We start from the raw sequence: 18324 nt of genomic DNA, 5'->3' as shown, positions 1-18324 counted from the left end.
AGATAGAAATATGTCAACTGTAAACTCTGTTAGAACTCAAGACATTGCTATAAGATATTGATGAAAGAAAGATACATTTTATTTTATTTATCCATTATTTTACCAGGTAAGTTGACTGAGAACACATTCTCATTTGCAGCAACGACCTGGGGAATAGTTACAGGGGAGAGGAGGGGGATGAATGAGCCAATTGTAAACTGGGGATTATTAGGTGACCGTGATGGTTGAGGGCCAGATTGGGAATTTAGCCAGGACACCGGGGTTAACACCCCTACTCTTACGAAAAGTGCCATGGGATCTTTAATGACCTCAGAGAGTCAGGACACCCGTTTAACGTCCCATCCGAAAGACGGCACCCTACACAGAGCAGTGTCCCCAATCACTGCCCTGGGGCATTGGGATCTTTGTTTAGACCAGAGTAAAGAGTGCCTCCTACTGGCCCTCCAACACCACTTCCAGCAGCATCTGGTCTCCCATCCAGGGACTGACCAGGACCAACCCTGCTTAGCTTCAGAAGCAAGCCAGCAGTGGTATGCAGGGTGGTATGCTACATCAGAGAATGGGGAAAGAAACAACTTGATGTATATCTACGTAGTGATCCAAGATCATATTGAGGGGACATTGAAGGGTCTTGGTTGAGAGAAACACTAAGACATGACCTAACCAGTGATGTAGCGGTAAGAAAATAGGTGGGTAAACGATGTTCGCGGTGAGTAAAGTAACGCTCCCTATACTTTCAATGCCTTTTCCCGCAATAGGTGAGTCAACACCGGTGCATAAATGGTGTTTACTCTCCACTTCACCACTGGACATAACATTATGATAACATCACATAATAATATGTCATACAGCAGCAACCCCGCCATGCGTTTATCCCTGGGCCGCTGGATCTCAGGGCTGGAGTCCTCCGGATGTCTTCCCTCCCTCCTGCTCTTCCACCTCTTTGCATGCTCCTTGATATCCTCCAAGTGGGAGTAGCGCTCCAGGGTGCCTGTGTAAGGGGACAGGCTGGTGAGCGCCCTCTCTCCATCCCTGTTAAAAAAACATAATATGGATTGGATTTACAGTACCAGTCAAAAGTTGACACCCCTACTCAATCAAGGGTTTTTCTTTATTTTTGCTATTTTCTACATTGTATATTTTAGATTCTTCAAAGTAGGCACCCTTTGCCTTGACAGCTTTGCACACTCTTGGCATTCTCTCAACCAGCTTCATGAGGTAGGTCACCTGGAATGCATTTCAATTAACAGGTGTGCCTTGTTAAGTTAATTTGTGGAATTCATTTCCTTCTTAATGGGTTTGAGCCAATCAATTGTGTTGTGACAAGGTAGGGATGGTGTACAGAAGACAGCCCTATTTGGTAAAAGACCAAGTCCATATTATGGCAAGAACAGCTCAAATATGCAAAGAGAAACGACAGTCCATCATTACTTTAAGACATGAAGGTCAGTCAATCTGGAACATTTCAAGAACTTTGAACGTTTCTTCAAGTGCAGTCGCAAAAACCATCAAGCTCTATGATGAAACTGGCTCTCATGAGGACCGCCACAGGAAAGGAAGACAAAGAATAACCTCTGCTGCAGAGGATAAGTTCATTAGAGTTACCAGCCTCAGATTGCAGCCATATAAATGCTTCACAGAGTTCAAGTAACAGACACATCTCAACATCAACTCTTCAGAGGAGAATTGCTGCAAAGAAACCACTACCAAAGGACACCAATACAAAGAAGAGACTTGCTTGGGCCAAGAAAAAAAGAGCAATGGACATTAGACCGGTGGAAATCTGTCAATTGGTCTGATTAGTCCAAATTTGAGATTTTTGGTTCCAACCGCCGTGTCTTTGTGAGACGCAGAGTAGGTGAACGGATGATCTCAGCATGTGTGGTTCCCACCGTGAAGCATGGAGGAGGTGTGATGGTGTGGGAGTGCCTAGCTGGTGACACTGTCTGATTTATTTAGAATTCAAGGCACACTTAACCAGCATGGTTATCACAGCATTCTGCAGCGATGCGCCATCCCATCTGGTTTGCACTTAGTGGGACTATCATTTGATTTTCAACAGGACAATGACCCAAAACACCTCCAGGCTGTGTAAGAGCTATTTGACCAAGAAGGACAGTGATGGAGTGCTGCATTAGATGGCCTCCACAATCACCCAACCTTAACCCAATTGAGATGGTTTGGGATGAGTTGGACCGCAGAGTGAAGGAAAAGCATCCAACAAGTGCTCAGCATATGTGGGAACTCCTTCAAGACTGTTGGAAAAGCATTCCAGGTGAAGCTGGTTGAGAGAATGCCAAGAGTGTGCAAAGCTGTCATCAAGGCAAAAAGGTGGCTACTTTGAAGAAGCTCAAATATAAAATCTATTTTGATTTGTTTAAAAAAAATGGTTACTACATGATTCCATATGTGTTATTTCACAGTTTTGACATCTTCACTATTATTCTACAAAGTAGAAAATAGTAAAATAAAGAAAAACCCTTGAATGAGTAGGTGTCCAAACGTTTGAATGGTATGGTGCTTTTCCACCTAACAAAACACTTTACATTGAATAATAACACATTTACATAATATTTTTCAGCAGGTGCTAAAAACACTTAACTTGCATTGAGGTGGGTGGGAGACTGGGCACTCACTTCATCCACTACCAATATGTAGAGAGCAACCACCTGGGGGATGCCACTGCCATGGCAGCCATTCTGCACCATAAAGGTCACCACACATCAGCTATCACAGTGGATAGGTCAGAGGTGAAGGATGGGGTGAGCGGGAGAGAGGTGAGGGATGGGAGAGAATCGTACCTGCCAGCCTTGAGGTCTAGGGGAAGGGAGAGAGGTCTGCTGAGAGGTGGAAAGCCTCTACCCTCTCTCTTCTTCGATTCTGTGTTCCTCTGGGTAGCCTGCTGTCTGTTAACCTCTGGGCCTGGGTGGAGGCTCCTATTGGGGCTTGGTTCCAAACTGTGCTGCCTCCTCAGCTCCTTCCTCTCCAGGCTTCTCTGCTGGGGCTGGGGCTTGGAAGGTAGCTGGGGAGGTGTGGGCTTCTCTACCTCAGCCATTGAGCTAGAAGTAGGGTCAGATTTGTGCTGGTCAGAAAAACTCAGGGCCCTGAGGTTCAAAGTTCTATTGTACATTTTTAGGATATAAAAAGATGAGTCTTAGTACCAGTTTGGACCTCGTTTGTTCCTGAGCAGTGTCTGCATCTTCTTGATGCTGTTCCTCTTTCTCAGGTAGTCGGTCCTCTTCCGAGAGCCTCGCCACGCTGCCTGGATCACTGTGGCCGCACGGCATCTGGTGTCCGCCCGGAACGCACGCCAACATCGCTATAGGAGAAGATGAGATCAACTTTGTTATCTCCGAGGGGAAATTGGGCAAGGACACAGTAGCCGCACCGCTGTAAAAATACATTAATCTTACCCTATCACACAGGGGCTTTCTATACAGCGCTCCCTGAAAATTATTTTACAAGGGCTGGGATCGGTCTTGTACACATTGTTGTGATTTTAATCAATAGTTACCAGTGTGATCATGCTTTCTGCCATATAGGTACAAACCTGTATTCTGATGGCGGCGTCTTTCTTGTAGAGGAAGTGGCTCCTGCTGAGACAGGCTCTGAACCAGCGCTGCAGGATGATGATGTGACGCATCACTTCCTTGTTCAGGGTGTCCTGGAGATGCTGCTTCTCCCTCTCCTTCAGGAACACCTGGGAGAAAAAGGACATTTAGATGGGACTACATGTTTAATATAAAGTCAAATGATGATTTTAGTTGTTTAAGCAAGAATTACTAATCACTTTTCAGCTTTTCTATGGAGGCTATAATGGCTATGATGTAAAGTGTTACCTTGGTTTTCCCAATCTGGTACGTGCTCTGTCCTAGGCCCATCTTCTGCAGCAGGTTAGCTATGTCCTCTGGTGCTGTGGTGGCTTCTTTAGGCAGCAACACTTTGAACTGCTCTAGGAACTCCGCGAAGGTAAACTTGGCGTTGTAGCCAGACTTCTGGATGCGTACCGTCTCCAACATGCCTGTGCACCTCAGCTGCTGTTGCACCAGAGCATTGTCAAACAGCATCTCCTTCTACAAGGAACACAAAGAGTTGCATCCCAATGCATTAAACAGAGAAATTCTGTCATCAGTAGTGACTTAAGCGTCTGCTAAATCAGGGGTTTTCAAACCGTTCCTCGGGGACCCCAGACATTCCATGTTTTTGAAATATTCCCAGAGCCAGCTAACCTGATTCAACTTGTCAAGTAATCATCAAGCCATTGACTAGGTGAATCAGGTGTGCTAGTTTAGGGATACAAAATTGTGATATGTCTGGGGGTCCCGGAGGAAATTTGAAAACCCCTGTGCTAAAATTGCCAAAATGCAAATAAATATAAGTGTTGGGTTCAATTCAGGAAGTACACAAATTCAAATTCTCTTCAATGCTTTTCAAATAGAAAAATTCTGAATTGGAATTTGGTTTACTTTCTTAATTTAAATGGAATTGACCCCAACCCTGGTAACTACTGTATCGTCCTAGGTATTCCCTTATGGAAAAACCACATGAATTTCACGTGACCACATGTGAAGTGCTCCCCCCCCCCAAAAATTTCACATGTGAAATTTCACGTAAAATGATGTGACCTTTTCTTTAAGGGACAGACATAGACAATCTTTATACAGTACATGTAATCCTACCTTCTCAGCATTGGAACGGATACAGCGGATGAAGAAAGGCTCTGCTTTCCCCACAGTCTCCAGCAGCTTATTGAGAGACGCCTGCAGAATAACATTACAATATATCACACCAGTTAGCTGAGGGAATGCTGTTTACAGCCTCCATTAGTGATCTTTAATGGAGTTTTAATGACATACACACAATGCTAAGACAAGCTCATTGTTCTGGTCAGCTCTCAGTGGGAGGAGGCTGGTGTGTGTGCCTGCATGTGTGTGTGCATGCGGCCTGCGTGTGTGTTGGGCAAGCAGACCTGGAACTGAGCGCTGATGCTGGGTGTTTTCTTCCTCTGATGTGGGTGGAGCAGAGAGCGGGAGGCGCGGTCATGGAGCGTCAGGCCGACGATGTGCTTCAGGGACCGAGTGTTCATCAGATTCTGTAGGACGTACTACATCAATCAATCAATTATCACCACACATTGTTACACAACTACAATGACACAGTATTGTAATATGCTTATAGATAGGGCCAGGAGACTGTCCAGTCTATGTGAACTGTAAAGACAGTACAGAAGTAACATAAACCAATAAAAAGACCCAAGAAACTACTAATACATTACCGTAGGAATGAGCTGCTTGTGCTTGCTGGCCTTGCTCTTCCTATGGGGAGAAAAGACAGAGAGATGGTGGTGACCTGGATTTTACAGGCAAGATGGATGACAATTGTTATGTATTCATGGCTTGACAATGATAGAGTTGGCTACAGCAGGCTAGTTTTCAGCATAGTTTCTTGTTGATAATGTGCAGTATGTAACATCCCCATCAACAACCTGGCTCCTGCTTTTTCCCTCCAGTCCACTTACTTCTTTTTCTCGTAGTTGGCAAAGATGTCCTCGATCACCTCCAGAGGATTGTCATCGGACCGATCGAACGAGAAGTCCAGTTGGGAGCTGTGGGTGGAGAAACATGTTAGTTGAATCAGATGACGCAATCTCTATTGCACTCCACACCTGGACAAAAGGAACACCTACGTGAGATTGCTGTTCACATTCAACACCATAGTGTCCTCCAAACTCATCACTAAGCTGCTAAGAACCCTGGGACTGAACACATCCCTCTGAAAACGGATCCCGACGGGCCACCCCAGGTGGTGAGGGTAGGCAACAACACATCCGTCACGCTGACCCTCAACACGGGGGCTCCCTCAGGGGTGCGTGCTCAGTCCCCTCCTGTAATTCCTGTACACCCACGACTGCGGCCACGCACGACTCCAACACCATCATTAAGATTGCCGACGACACGAGTGGTAGGATTGATCACTGACAACGATGAGACAGCCTATAGGAAGTAGGTCAGAGACCTGGCAGTGTGGTGCCAGCATAACATCCTCTCTCTCAACGTGGGAAGGACCAAGGAGCTCGTCGTGGACTACAAGAAACATCGACAGGGCTGTAGAGGAGCAGTTCGAGAGCTTCAAGTTCCTCGGTGTCCACATCAATCAGAACCTATCATGGTCCAAACACACCAGCACAGTCGTGAAGGAGCCTGAGAAGATTTGGCATGAGCCGTCAGATCCTCAAAAGGTTCCACAGCTGCACCATTGAAAGCATCTTGACTGGCTGCATCACCGCTTTCTATGGCAAGTGCTCATCATACGACCGCAAGACGCTACAGAGGGTAGCATGTACAACCCAGTACATCACTGGGGCCAAACTCCCTGCCATCCAGTACCTCTATATCAGGCGGTGTCGGAGGAAGGCCCAAAAAATTGTCAAAGACTCCAGCCACCGAAGTCATAGACTGTTCTCTCTGCTACCACACGGCAAGCGGTACCGGAATGCCAAGTCTGGGACCAAAAGGCTCCTGAACAGCTTCTACCCCCAAGCCATAAGACTGTTAAACCGGTAATCAAATGGCTACCCGGACTGTTTACATTGACCCCCGTAATTATTTATTTTTACACTGACACTCCCACACACACGAAGACACACACTGTAAAGTCCACACCTGTTGTATTTGGCACATCTGACCAACAAACTTTGATTTGATGCGTTTGGCTGGAACAAAAACCTGCCCCTACATCAGCCCTCTGTGGATACGATAGCACACCCCTGGACTAAGGCCTTCTGCCTCTTCTCTTTAGATGAAGGTGAAACATGCTCAACTATAACGTTACAACTGTAATGAGTGGCAGCATAGTCTCTCTCCTCTTGCCTGGACAGTCTCTGCAGAGCCGAGCTCGGTCTCCTCTTCAGTTCCCCTATAGACCGACGGGAGGTGCGTTCCACCAGACCTGTAGAGTAAACAGGCCTTGCCATGTTAGTCATCTTATCATCATCGTTGCCACCAAAGTGTAGCAAGTCATATCTCAAGAGACTCACAACTAAAAACTCTTGACCAGTTATATGCTAATAAAAAGAGCACCGTTTTCTCTTGCCCGGCCAGTTCATGTAAACGTGAAATACCCTGATTGGACAGGTCTAGGAGAGAGGGTATCTAAAGCGAAGCCTACCTGGGACTGCCCGGCGGCTTCCGGCCTCGTTGAAGGCCGCTATGATGCGTATGGTGGCCCGGAGGATGCCCCATCGGAACACTGCCACCGGGTCTGACCCAATCAGCTGACGCATGAATGCCCGCTCGCTGCTACGTAGCAATGCCACGATGTCCGGACGCATGTGATCCGTGTTCTTCTTCCGGAAATCCTGATCGTGATAAGGAGAGGAGGGGAAGAGGAGAGGAGAGGTAGAGAGAGGGAATGAGAGGAGATGACAAGGGAGAGGGGTTGAGAAGGGAGAGAAAGACACAGGGCGGTAGAGAGGAAGAGGGATGGAGGAAGGAGGAGAGGAAGGAGATGTAGAGGGAGAGGGACACAATGAGAGGAGGAAGACAGGACAAAGAAAGGGTTGGAAGCAGGACAGTTAGCTGTGTGATGTCCTTTCGACTGACAGTGTAGACTAATAGGTTGCTCCCCTTGCACTTTCTCTACCTTGATCTGGTATTTGACCTTCCCAGCGAAGTGTTGGATGACGAAGGCTGGTAACATCACTATGGTGGGGACAAAGTACGGGTTGTCTTGATGCTGCTGCTTGAACTTGTTCAGCAGAGTGTCATCCGTGGCCTGAGGGAGACTAAGGACACAAAGACTGGGTTAGGCAAAAGCAATAGAGGAAGCCAACCAGTAAGCTTCTTTTCACCTGTCCACTTCCTCTAAATCAGTGGTGATAAAGGTACAAGACAAGACGTAACTACAGACTACTGAGATACAGCCCTTGCAGACAGGGCCAGGAGATTTTCCTGACCACGTGACCTGACTAGAAACACTCTGGGCCCTAGTTTTAGGTTCAAACTCTTGGCCCTCCCAGACTTACTTGCTCTCCTCATCCAGTAGGTGGAAAAGCCCAGTGGGTTTCTGGCTGATCAGATGGATACAGCCCAGGTTGTCCGTGTAGTCTATGGTATTCCAGCTGATCCCCTCAGCCTGGTACTCCTTCTGGAATAGATGGATGGACGGATGGATGTGTGAATAGATGGGTGGATGAATGAATTAACGACGATTGACTCCCAATTAGAGATGATTTAACTTCACATGAAGGTACCCTTTTTATGGGGTGCGACTGACGACTTATCCCCCTTTCCTTTCCCTTATAGAGCTCACCTGCTCCAGCTTGAAGATGTGCTGGTTGAAGTAATACTGTAGTTTCTCGTTGGCGTAGTTGATGCAGAACTGTTCAAAGCTATTCGTCTGGAAATCCTCAAAACCGAATATATCCAGAATACCTATGGACAAACACTAAAAATAATCTTAATATAAATAATTTTTTCCTGCTTACTGCTTGCTTACTTCCCAACAATGCAGAGAAAGAAAATTGAGAAAAGTTAAAAGTTAAATGTGTAATAATAAAAGTAATAAAAGTCAAACTAATACTTTCTAAAGCTGCGTCGAAAGGTTGTCAAACAAATGCAGGGGCAGCACTTTTTACTGGAAGTGAAAGTTACAGATCGTGGCTTTAAAGCTGCAGTGAAAGGGTTAGGTTAGGGTTGTCTCTGGGTTAGGGTTAGTACAGTGAATGGTTGTCTTACAGAGACGGCCTCCTCCATGTCTCGTCTGTTGAGCAGAGCGTGGTTGATGTGCAGGACAATCCAGTCAAACAAAGCGCTGTACAGAGACTTGGCCATGGAGTCTCGCGCTGTCACAGCCTAGGAAGGACAATAACAAGACAATGATTGTCACAGCCTGGGTAGGACAATAACAAGACAATGATTGTCACAGCCTGGGTAGGACAATAACAAGACGACAATATTTACAGCCTGGGTAGGACTCGGACAAGACAACAGTAGTCACAGCCTGCGTAGGACAATGACAAGACAACAGTAGTCACAGCCTGGGTAGGACAACGACAAGACAACAGTAGTCACAGCCTGGGTAGGACAACGACAAGACACCAATCGTTATGGCCTATATGATAACAGCAAGAAACACCCCAAAAAAGGGCTGCAAAGCTAACAAGAGCCATATAAGTCCACAATACCAGGGCACCAATTTTTTTCTGACCACACGTGACATGACAAGGAAAATATCCAGGTCCTGGCTATAACTACATTCTGGAGTTTTCCCTCATGTCATGTGAGGAAGAAAAAGTCAAATAAATGTAACTGGTGTTAGAACCCCTACTTCTTTGAGAGTGTAGTGTAACACTAATTTGTCATTGGCTGTTGTTTGTTTCCTCTTGGTCAAAGCCTCCACCAGCAACTCCTGTTTGACCTATGAGAACAGAGCAGATTGTCAGTTAACGCTGTGTACAGGTGTTCCTCTAAGCAGGTGAGACTAAAGATATTGATTGATTGAATGATTACACAATAAATACATTGACTGATTGATTCCTCTACCTTGAGCAGGTCAGACAGGGTTGAGAGAACATCTGCTGGCCCCGCTTCCAGCCCCTGGCCGTCTTCTGATTGGGTGTACGTCACGTTGCCCAGATACAGGATGGCAGAGAGCATGGAAAATATCCTACACAGAAACGCACGATTAGTATAAAATACACCAGGATTACTGATCATATCCTGCACAAGAAAACATAGGGCGCAATACACCTGGATAACAGTTTCACACACCATGAGCGCCTCTCACTGGCTAGTAGTATGAGTTATGGCATCATCCTTATTTCAAGGGTACAATACATATATACACGCATAATCGTTTACAAGCTACCATATAATTACATTGAGAAACAGCCACAGTAGGCCACTAGGTGAGCAACTAAGTTCTACTGTTCCACCTGCCACACCCTAAGGCCATGATCAGATGTCTGCTGCTGAAATGTTCCCTGCATTTTTCTCCTGCTAGGACTGACAAGTTCTAACCTGCTGCGGAAATGGGAGAGAGCGGTGGAGTTCTTGGAGAGTTGCACTGTTACATACGGACTGTTTTAGTTCCATCAGGTGTGACTGTGGCAGAAACTCTTCATGAAAAAGATGATATCAGGGATCATGACAGATGACAAGAGTATGGTACAGGGGACGTAAAGAGGAGAGGATAAAGTTTCTGAGATATCTCTATAAACTATAGTTTGTCTCCCTCTGTCTACTTCACTCTTTCTCTCTTCGTCGCACACACTCTGTCTCGCTCGCCTGAAGAGTTAACCCTAGAAGTATCCATACGTACTGTTTCTTAGTGGAGGGCAGGAATCCCACCATCTCCATGGCCTGATGAAGCCTCTCGAACTCATGTCTGAGATTCTCAGCGTCTTCTAAATGACAGTACTCCTGAGCAGAGTGACAGAGAGTATTTTAATTGAAACAATTAAAAAAAATCTCAATACACTTAAGACAGAAAAAAATAGAAAATAGAGAGACAATTGACAGAACATAAAGAGAAAATATGAAGACATGCTTTTAGCATCTGTATTGCTGGAGTACAGGCTTATGGACTTTAATGGGTTACAGAGTTAATGTTTGCAGTTAATTCAAGGAGCTGTATCTAAAGATATTTTATTTTACAGTTATTTACATATGTAAGAGTACTTGTATTAAAATTCATGTGATGGAGATTGAGAGAACTATGTACATATTTCTGTTGTATTGGAATACGCTATTGACGCAAGTACCAGAATGCCTTGCGTCAGAGACTAGAGATTAACTCTGTTTGACACTAACATGCTGACCACACCGCTCGCATCGCGTGCGAGAGTGTTGCAAAAATAAATGTACACATACACGTTATTCAATCATTGCACCCACACTGCTCACACGCCTCAGCGAGGTCCTGCGTGGCCAGGCGCTAAAATAGAAATAGGTTCTATTTGTGACACAACGCGCTGCAAGTCCGGCCTCTCCCATCTCCTCATTGGTGTGTAGGAGTATATACCCACGTGGGTGATTGAAAGATGAACTGACATCCACACTCCAGTCGGCTGTAGTAATGCACCGTAAAGTTGGTTGCCAACCGCCATATTAAAGTCCAAAGAAGTAAAAAAGAAGCCTGTGGAAGGAGGAGAGATGACGAGAAAGGAATTTGGTTTACCGTTTTATCTGTGGATTAATTGTAGGAGTAGAGGACCTTGTGCATTTCATTTAAAATAACAACCCAATGTTAATATCACAGGACAAATTAGCTAGCAACAGCAATCTAGCTAGCTACATTGCCATGAATGTTTAATGCTTTTCGATATGTCCCCAAATGAATTTCATTGGTTCAGAGTTTGTTTTGATATTTCAACCTGCGTGTCCTGATCGTGTCTGGTGTGGGGGTACAAAATCAACATGTGAACGCGTGCATTCGGTTTGTTCAGCATGTAATGTTCGTCGCAAATGTCACCGTATTCCCTACATAGTGCATTACTTTTGATCAGGGCCAATGGCACTCTATTCCATACATAGTTTGCACTACTTTTGACCAGAGTCCTATGGGCCCTATTCTAAGGTTGTGCACTACATAGGGAATGGGGTGCCATTTGGGACACATTTTAATAATAAATACAGCAATACGGTAGAGCTCTCCAAACCAGGTTTTCTATGAAAAGTTATACAAGTATTGACTTCCATACATGCTCCACATCTTTTTTTATCTTAACTTCTCTAGGGTAGGGGGCAGCATTCGGAATTTTGGATGAAATGCATACCCAAAATAAATTGCCTGCTTCTCGGGCCCAGAAAATATGAGATGCATATAACTGGTAGATTTGGATAGAAAACACTCTAAAGTTTCCAAAACAGTTAAAATAGTGTCTGAACAGAACTGATTTGGCAGGCAAAAACCTGAGAAAAATCCATTCAGGAAGTAGTTTTTTTGTTTTTTTTGCAGTTTCTATGCCTTCCACTAGATGTCAACAGTCTTTAGAAATTGTTTCAGGCTTGTATTCTGAAAAATGAAGAAGTAAGAGCAGTCTGAATGAGTGGACCCTAAAATGTCACAGAGCTTTTTCATGTGCACGACCGAGAGAGTGCGTTTCTTGTTTACCTTTTAAATTGATGATGTTATTGTCCGGTTGAAATAATATCGATTGTTTAGGCTAAAAACAACCTGAGGTTTGAATATAAACATCGTTTGACATGTTTCTATGAACTTTACGGATACAATTTGGATTTTTTTGTCTTCCTGTTTTGATTGCGTTTGAGCCTGTGGATTACTGAAGAAAACGCGCGAACAAAACTGAGGTTTTTGGGTATAAAGAGACTTTATCGAACAAAAGGAACATTTATTGAGTAAATTAATGTCTGCTGAGTGCAACCATATGAAGTTCATCAAAGGTAAGGGATTCATTTTATCTCTATTTCTAAATTGTGCAACTGTTCTACCTGGCTGGTTACTGTTTGTAATGATTTGTCTAGTGGGCTATGTTCTCAAATAATCGTACAATATGCTTTCGCCGTAAAGCATTTTTTAAATCTGACACCGTGGTTGGATTCACAAGAAGTTAATCTTTAAACCTATGTAAAATGTTTTGTTTTCTGAATTTTTTATAATTTCTGTATTTGAATTTGGCGCCCAGCAGCTTCACTGGCTGTTGAAGAGGTGGGACGCTAACGTCTCACGTACCCAAGAGAGGTTAAGTATGTGAATGTAATTTATATGTTTAAATGAATGATTAGAATATTCGACCCTGAAACTATATAACTGTATGTAATTGATTAGAATCATCAATGAAATACATTAGAATCATAAAATTATTATTAATGATGTGTGTAGTCTTAGTCAGTAAAATTATAATAAATGAAATGTGTAGTTTTAGTCAGAATTAGGGTAAAACAATAGATCTGTACAATATGTCTCTATAGTATCTTAAACACAGACTGTCTGAGCAAGATTCGGTGCCGACCTTGGCTAGGGGCCACAGAGAGATTTGAGGGAGCACAGGGAGTGCTTCTCACGGTCCCTAATCTTTGTCGGCTGGGTATTGATACAGTATGTGCGTAGGATACCTACTGTTTGTGTGGAAGTATGTGCGCCGATATAAAATGGATGTCTTTGTATTGTGGACTTCAGAACGTTCTCGTGAATAAACATTTTGACTATCATAGCTGGGCCTCCGTCTGTTTTCATTCAACCAGTATCTTATAAATTCTGGGTTGCAGACCGAGTAGTTTAATAGGGTTATGAACATTGAGAACATAATTCTCGTGACAAAGTAATAAACATAGATTTCTGCATATTTCACACAGATATACTGCACTGTATCAATATTGCTCAGATGGATTTATAGCACAATGTATATCATATACACGAATCTGAGAATAAAGATCACTAGGGGAACGACGTTCTCACTGGAACACCCTGCGCTCTCAGTTGATTACAGCCCCAGGATGTGTGTAATAGGATTTCATATTTTCCCTGTATTTTACACAAAATGTTCCCTCCCGAGAATAAATCACTTTTCTCCCGGGTATCCCGGTATTTCCTGCCAAAAGCGGAAGTGATAGCTTTGATCGGCATGAAAATTCAGGCCTGACGCTACCGGAGCTAGATGAACCCTACATTAAAAATACATTTTATGAGACCAAGCCCAAATGATTGTGCCGTTATGCAATACATATAATGGGCTATAGGCTACCGCACATTACGCACAACAGAAAAACTTAAAGGCCCATAGATGTATGCTCTCTTGGGTAAATAAATGAAACACGCTCCAGTAATCATTTTGAGTGTGTACTGTATTACTGTACTCTGGTTCTGGTGCAGGACATACGGCCTGCAAAGTTACAATTATAGGCTAGTGAATTTGATTTTTAAAAAATGTTGAAATCTAATATGGCCTATGTCACATTTTTATAATTAGTAGGCTGACGCATATAGCCCTACCTTTCATAATATTTCCCCTAATGTTGTGCAACGTGTTTGAGAGCGAAGTCTTGCATCTTGCTCATTTCAATATCTGTGGTACCGCTACTCCCAACGAGTTTGAAAGAATGTAATTTAACATTCAGCAAACAAGAGCAAGCTTGCATCCCTGCTCAAAAAAATGTCCAACAAGCTATTCTAGTTATTCGAGGCCAGAGGAGAGCAGGTGCGTATTGTGCAAGAGAACATGATGACAGAGGCTATAAGTTAGAAGCTTATGCATATTAACCCTTAACCCATCATTCATTAGGTAAAAACACTGGGTGTACGAAACATTAGGAACCCTTGCTCTTTCCATGACATAGACTGACCAGGTGAATCAAGGTGAAAGCTATTGATGTCACTTGTTAAATCCACTACAATCAGTGTAGATGAAGGGGAGGAGACACGTTAGAAACCTCTAAGATCGTACCCTTTTTTTCAAATTTCGCCTAAAATGACATACCCACATCTAACTGCCTGTAGGACCTGAAGCAAGGATATGCATATTCCTGATACCATTTGAAAGGAAACCCGTTGAAGTTTGTGGAAATGTGAAATGAATGTAGGAGAATAACACATTAGATTTGGTAAAAGATAATACAAACAAAAAAACATGCGTTAATATATATATTTTTTTATCATCTTTGAAATGCAAGAGAAAAGCCATACTTTCAGGTAGGAGTCTAGGTGTAATTTAGATTTTGGCCACCAGATGGCAGCAGTGTGTGTGCAAAGTTTCAGACTGATCCAGTGAAGAATTATATTACTGCACAATATTTTGTATCAAGTCTGCCAGGAGTTTGCCCAAATGTGCCGAATTGGTCAATTGATACATTTTCAAGTACATAACTATAGAGAACATACAAAAATGCTATGGTTATAAAAAATGTAAGTTTACACACTCCCAGGAATGTCATACATGATGGATCATTAGGTTATACACTAACTTTCACACATCTCTATGGCCGTGCAGGGTGGGTGTGGAGCCAGAGACAGCAGTGGGATCAAACTGTAGACCCCAGTTCATACATTTGAACATAAAACAAAACTATGCTACATTTTATCACTGGGACCCTCAGGATGACAAATCAGAGCAAGATTACTGAATGTAAGTACATTATTTACCTTCAGAGGTGAATGTATCAAAACAGTTGCCGTGATAAAAGTTGTTGTTGTGCACTCTCAAACAATAGCATGGTATTTTTTCACTGTAATAGCTACTGTTAATTGGACACTGCAGAAAACTTAAATTATTGTTAATCTTTCTGCCCATATAAGACATGTCTATGTCCCAGAAAGTTGGCTGTTGTATACGACGCCATTCTAGTCACATTGGCGCTCGTTAGCAACAACCGTCCCCGTTTAGGGACACTCATCCCGTAGAGGTTAAAGAATGATTTTTAAGACTTGAGACATGGATTGTGTATGTGTGCCATTCAGAGAGTGAATGGGCAAGACAAATTATTTAAGTGCCTTTGAACAGGTTATGGTAGTAGGTGCCAGGCACATCAGTTTGTGTCGAGAACTGCAATGCTGTTGGGTTTTTCATGCTCAACAGTTTCCCATGTGTATCAAGAATGGTCCACCACTCAAAGGACATAAAGCCTACTTGACACAACTGTGGGAAGCATTGGCGTCAACATGGGCCAGCATCCCCGTGGAACACTTTCGACACCTTGTAGAGTCCATGCCCCGACGAATTGAGGCTGTTTTGAGGGCAAATGAGGGGGTGCAACTCAATATTAGGAATGTGTGTCTTCTTAATGTTTTGTACACTCAGTGTACAAGGCTGCATTGAATGTTTTACCTGAAAGGGGTAGATAGGACATCCATCCATCTTGAACAGGATTATCTATTTTGGATGCAATTTGAATGGGATGGATGGAGAGAGAGTAAGACTGAGAAAGTGCTCGAGTGCACACTGATTTAAAGCAACGATATTCAAGTGATTGACTGTATTAAAACTCTGCAGTTGCAAAAAATATATATATATTTACAGTACAAAAATACGGTGACCCCCAAAACCTAGATGGAGATATGTAAATTAGACACGCATTCAGTCCTAATATTAGGCTACTGTAGGCCTACTCGTCACAAGAAAAAAAAGTTACCAGCTGATGAGATGATACATGCATTGTGAACTGCGCTCCATACTGACATACACTGTCTGTCCCCACCCTGAGCGTTGATGATTGATCATGTAGATAGCAGAGCAGAGAAGGCCAGAGAAGCCAGATTTAGACATCGCATATAATTTTAACAGTTCTATTTCACGTCATGCTGTTCATTGAAATAATTTATTATAATTGACCAGTTTCTCGCAGTTATTTATCCCGGGAAATGGTAGTGGGTTTGGTTGGGAAATCTCAGTAACCCGGTTCCCGCTATTAAACCCTAGTGTGTAATGATTATGACGTTAATGAACTCAACTGAACTGGTGTATACCCTGTGTAAGTGTGTATGTGAGTGAATGTGTGTGTGTGTGAGAGTGAGTGAGTGTGAATGTGTGTGAGAGTGAGTGAGCGTGAATGTGTGTGTGTGAGAGTGAGTGAGTGGGAATGTGTGTGTGTGAGAGAGTGTGAATGTGTGTGTGTGAGAGAGTGAGTGAGTGAGTGAGTACCTGTTGTAGATATGTGTAGTCTTCAGGCTGCAGCAGACTGAACTCTCTCTGCTCCTCCGTGGATGCTCCCACCAGCAGGTAGTAGAACACATGGTAGTTCCTAGAGGTCAAGGGTCAGAGGTCATACTGTGTGTGTTTCAGTCAGAAGCACCCACCAGCAGGTACTAGGACACATAGTAGTTCCTAAAGGTCAGATGTTAGAGGTTATACTGTACTGTAGAGAGGGCAAGGAGTTTTTTTCTGACTGCATGACCTGACCAAGAAAGATTCCAGGCCTTAGTTATAGGCAACAACTACTGTAAGGCTCTGGTTATTCCCTGGTCAGGAAAAACATAGGTCTCCAGTCAGACTGTTAATCATTAGTGTGTATATATAGTACATTCATCTGTAATAAACATTGTAACGTGATTCAAATGGTGTGATTGTGTGATTTGTATCATATTGTACAATAGCTGATGAAACTAACACTAAACTTAAAAAAAAAATGTATTTATCAGTGTTATTACCTAATCGTTGCTGGTTGAAAAAACAATCTACACAGGACCATCTAATCAGCAGGTTTGCATGGGCGGGAGTTTCAGATTGCCTGGTGACAACACCAGGTGGTAAATTAGTTAATAGACCAATAAAAATAAAGTTCTACTCCCAGATAGTTCTAGTAAAATTTAGCTAAAAAGCTATTTTTGTCAATTTTAATGGAAAACTATTATAGTAAGGTACTTAACTGTTACCCAGAAAATATTTGATATTTATATAAAAACGCTGCACTGGGCCTTTAAAGCTGGAATCCTAAATAGTGAAACCGCAACGTCTGTTTGGGATATTACAACAACAAAGAAGTGACAGCAAAAAAAAACATGTTTTACACGACATAGAACAGCAGAATATGTACTGCAATGTTTTTTACCATGCTGCTCACCTGTTTAGTCAACAAAACAAAAAACAAAGCCGCTGGAGGGCGTTTCCCCTAATGTGGAGTCCATCTTTAAGTGTTTCCATTATTAGTTTCCATTTTGCAGCAAGAGAGTAATGTATAGTGGTGCTATCACTTATACCTTCTCTATGCTTTTCCGCATGATTTGAATTAATAAGAAAGTGAAGTAGACTAAGTTACACTTCAGACCAGGGTTCAACTTTAAATAAGAGAAGCTAATAAAATAACATGTCTTTTATGCATTACAGTCACAGGAGCGCATGCTGTTGATGTGGCATTAACCTTACAGCCTGTGAAAGTAAGAAGCAGAAAATTGCTTCATAGAATAGTTGATGTGATGCTGCTATGACAAATGAAAAGCTTCTGCACAATTCACGATCTGAGCGTGAATTTCCTGAATTAGTGTTGACACCTTCATAAAAAAATTATTCTTGGATGCACTCATTTCAATATCCCAAACAATGACTCATTCAGTAAGGGACAGAGTCAAAATTTAGATAAGCCAGATTTGCACCTGCTTTCGCTTGAATCATTAATTTACGTCAATAGCGGGAAAATGTTTGTCAAGCGCCAGTTCTTCCCTTCTACTCCATCTATGTGTGTGTGTGTGTGTGTGTGTGTCAGATCTCTGCTAGTCTAGCCATACCTTTCATTCTTAGCTCTGAACACCAGTCGACACTTCTCCAGCAAGTACTTCTCAACTACCGCCCTGCAAGGGAGACACACAGATCAATCAATTCAAAATCGATACCAACAACTGATAGAAGTGTGGCTTGTGTACAAATGTCTGATTTAT

The 18324-nt window shown here is 43.0% G+C and overlaps 1 protein-coding gene across 1 annotated transcript in view; it reads right to left on the bottom strand.

Moving 5' to 3' along the window:
* LOC120020502 (unconventional myosin-IXb-like) overlaps window positions 1-18324 on the bottom strand; it is a 62268-nt gene that overhangs the window by 29479 nt on the left and 14465 nt on the right. Inside the window, exons 3-22 of the mRNA XM_038964206.1 lie at window positions 18175-18237; window positions 16595-16694; window positions 10321-10421; window positions 9543-9666; window positions 9328-9417; window positions 8736-8852; window positions 8311-8445; window positions 8024-8145; window positions 7642-7783; window positions 7168-7357; window positions 6870-6948; window positions 5519-5605; window positions 5276-5315; window positions 4970-5092; window positions 4680-4760; window positions 3840-4073; window positions 3551-3700; window positions 3162-3319; window positions 2802-3059; window positions 850-1032 (exon numbers count right to left, since the gene is read on the bottom strand). Coding sequence (XP_038820134.1) covers window positions 850-1032; window positions 2802-3059; window positions 3162-3319; window positions 3551-3700; window positions 3840-4073; window positions 4680-4760; window positions 4970-5092; window positions 5276-5315; window positions 5519-5605; window positions 6870-6948; window positions 7168-7357; window positions 7642-7783; window positions 8024-8145; window positions 8311-8445; window positions 8736-8852; window positions 9328-9417; window positions 9543-9666; window positions 10321-10421; window positions 16595-16694; window positions 18175-18237 — 2577 coding nt within the window. The remainder of the gene's footprint in view (window positions 1-849; window positions 1033-2801; window positions 3060-3161; window positions 3320-3550; window positions 3701-3839; window positions 4074-4679; window positions 4761-4969; window positions 5093-5275; window positions 5316-5518; window positions 5606-6869; window positions 6949-7167; window positions 7358-7641; window positions 7784-8023; window positions 8146-8310; window positions 8446-8735; window positions 8853-9327; window positions 9418-9542; window positions 9667-10320; window positions 10422-16594; window positions 16695-18174; window positions 18238-18324) is intronic.

The sequence above is a fragment of the Salvelinus namaycush genome, chromosome 25 (assembly GCF_016432855.1).
Source record: "Salvelinus namaycush isolate Seneca chromosome 25, SaNama_1.0, whole genome shotgun sequence".
Lineage (NCBI taxonomy): Eukaryota > Metazoa > Chordata > Actinopteri > Salmoniformes > Salmonidae > Salvelinus > Salvelinus namaycush.
Note: the sequence above shows the minus strand (reverse complement) of the source record. Positions and strands in the feature narration are given on the sequence as shown.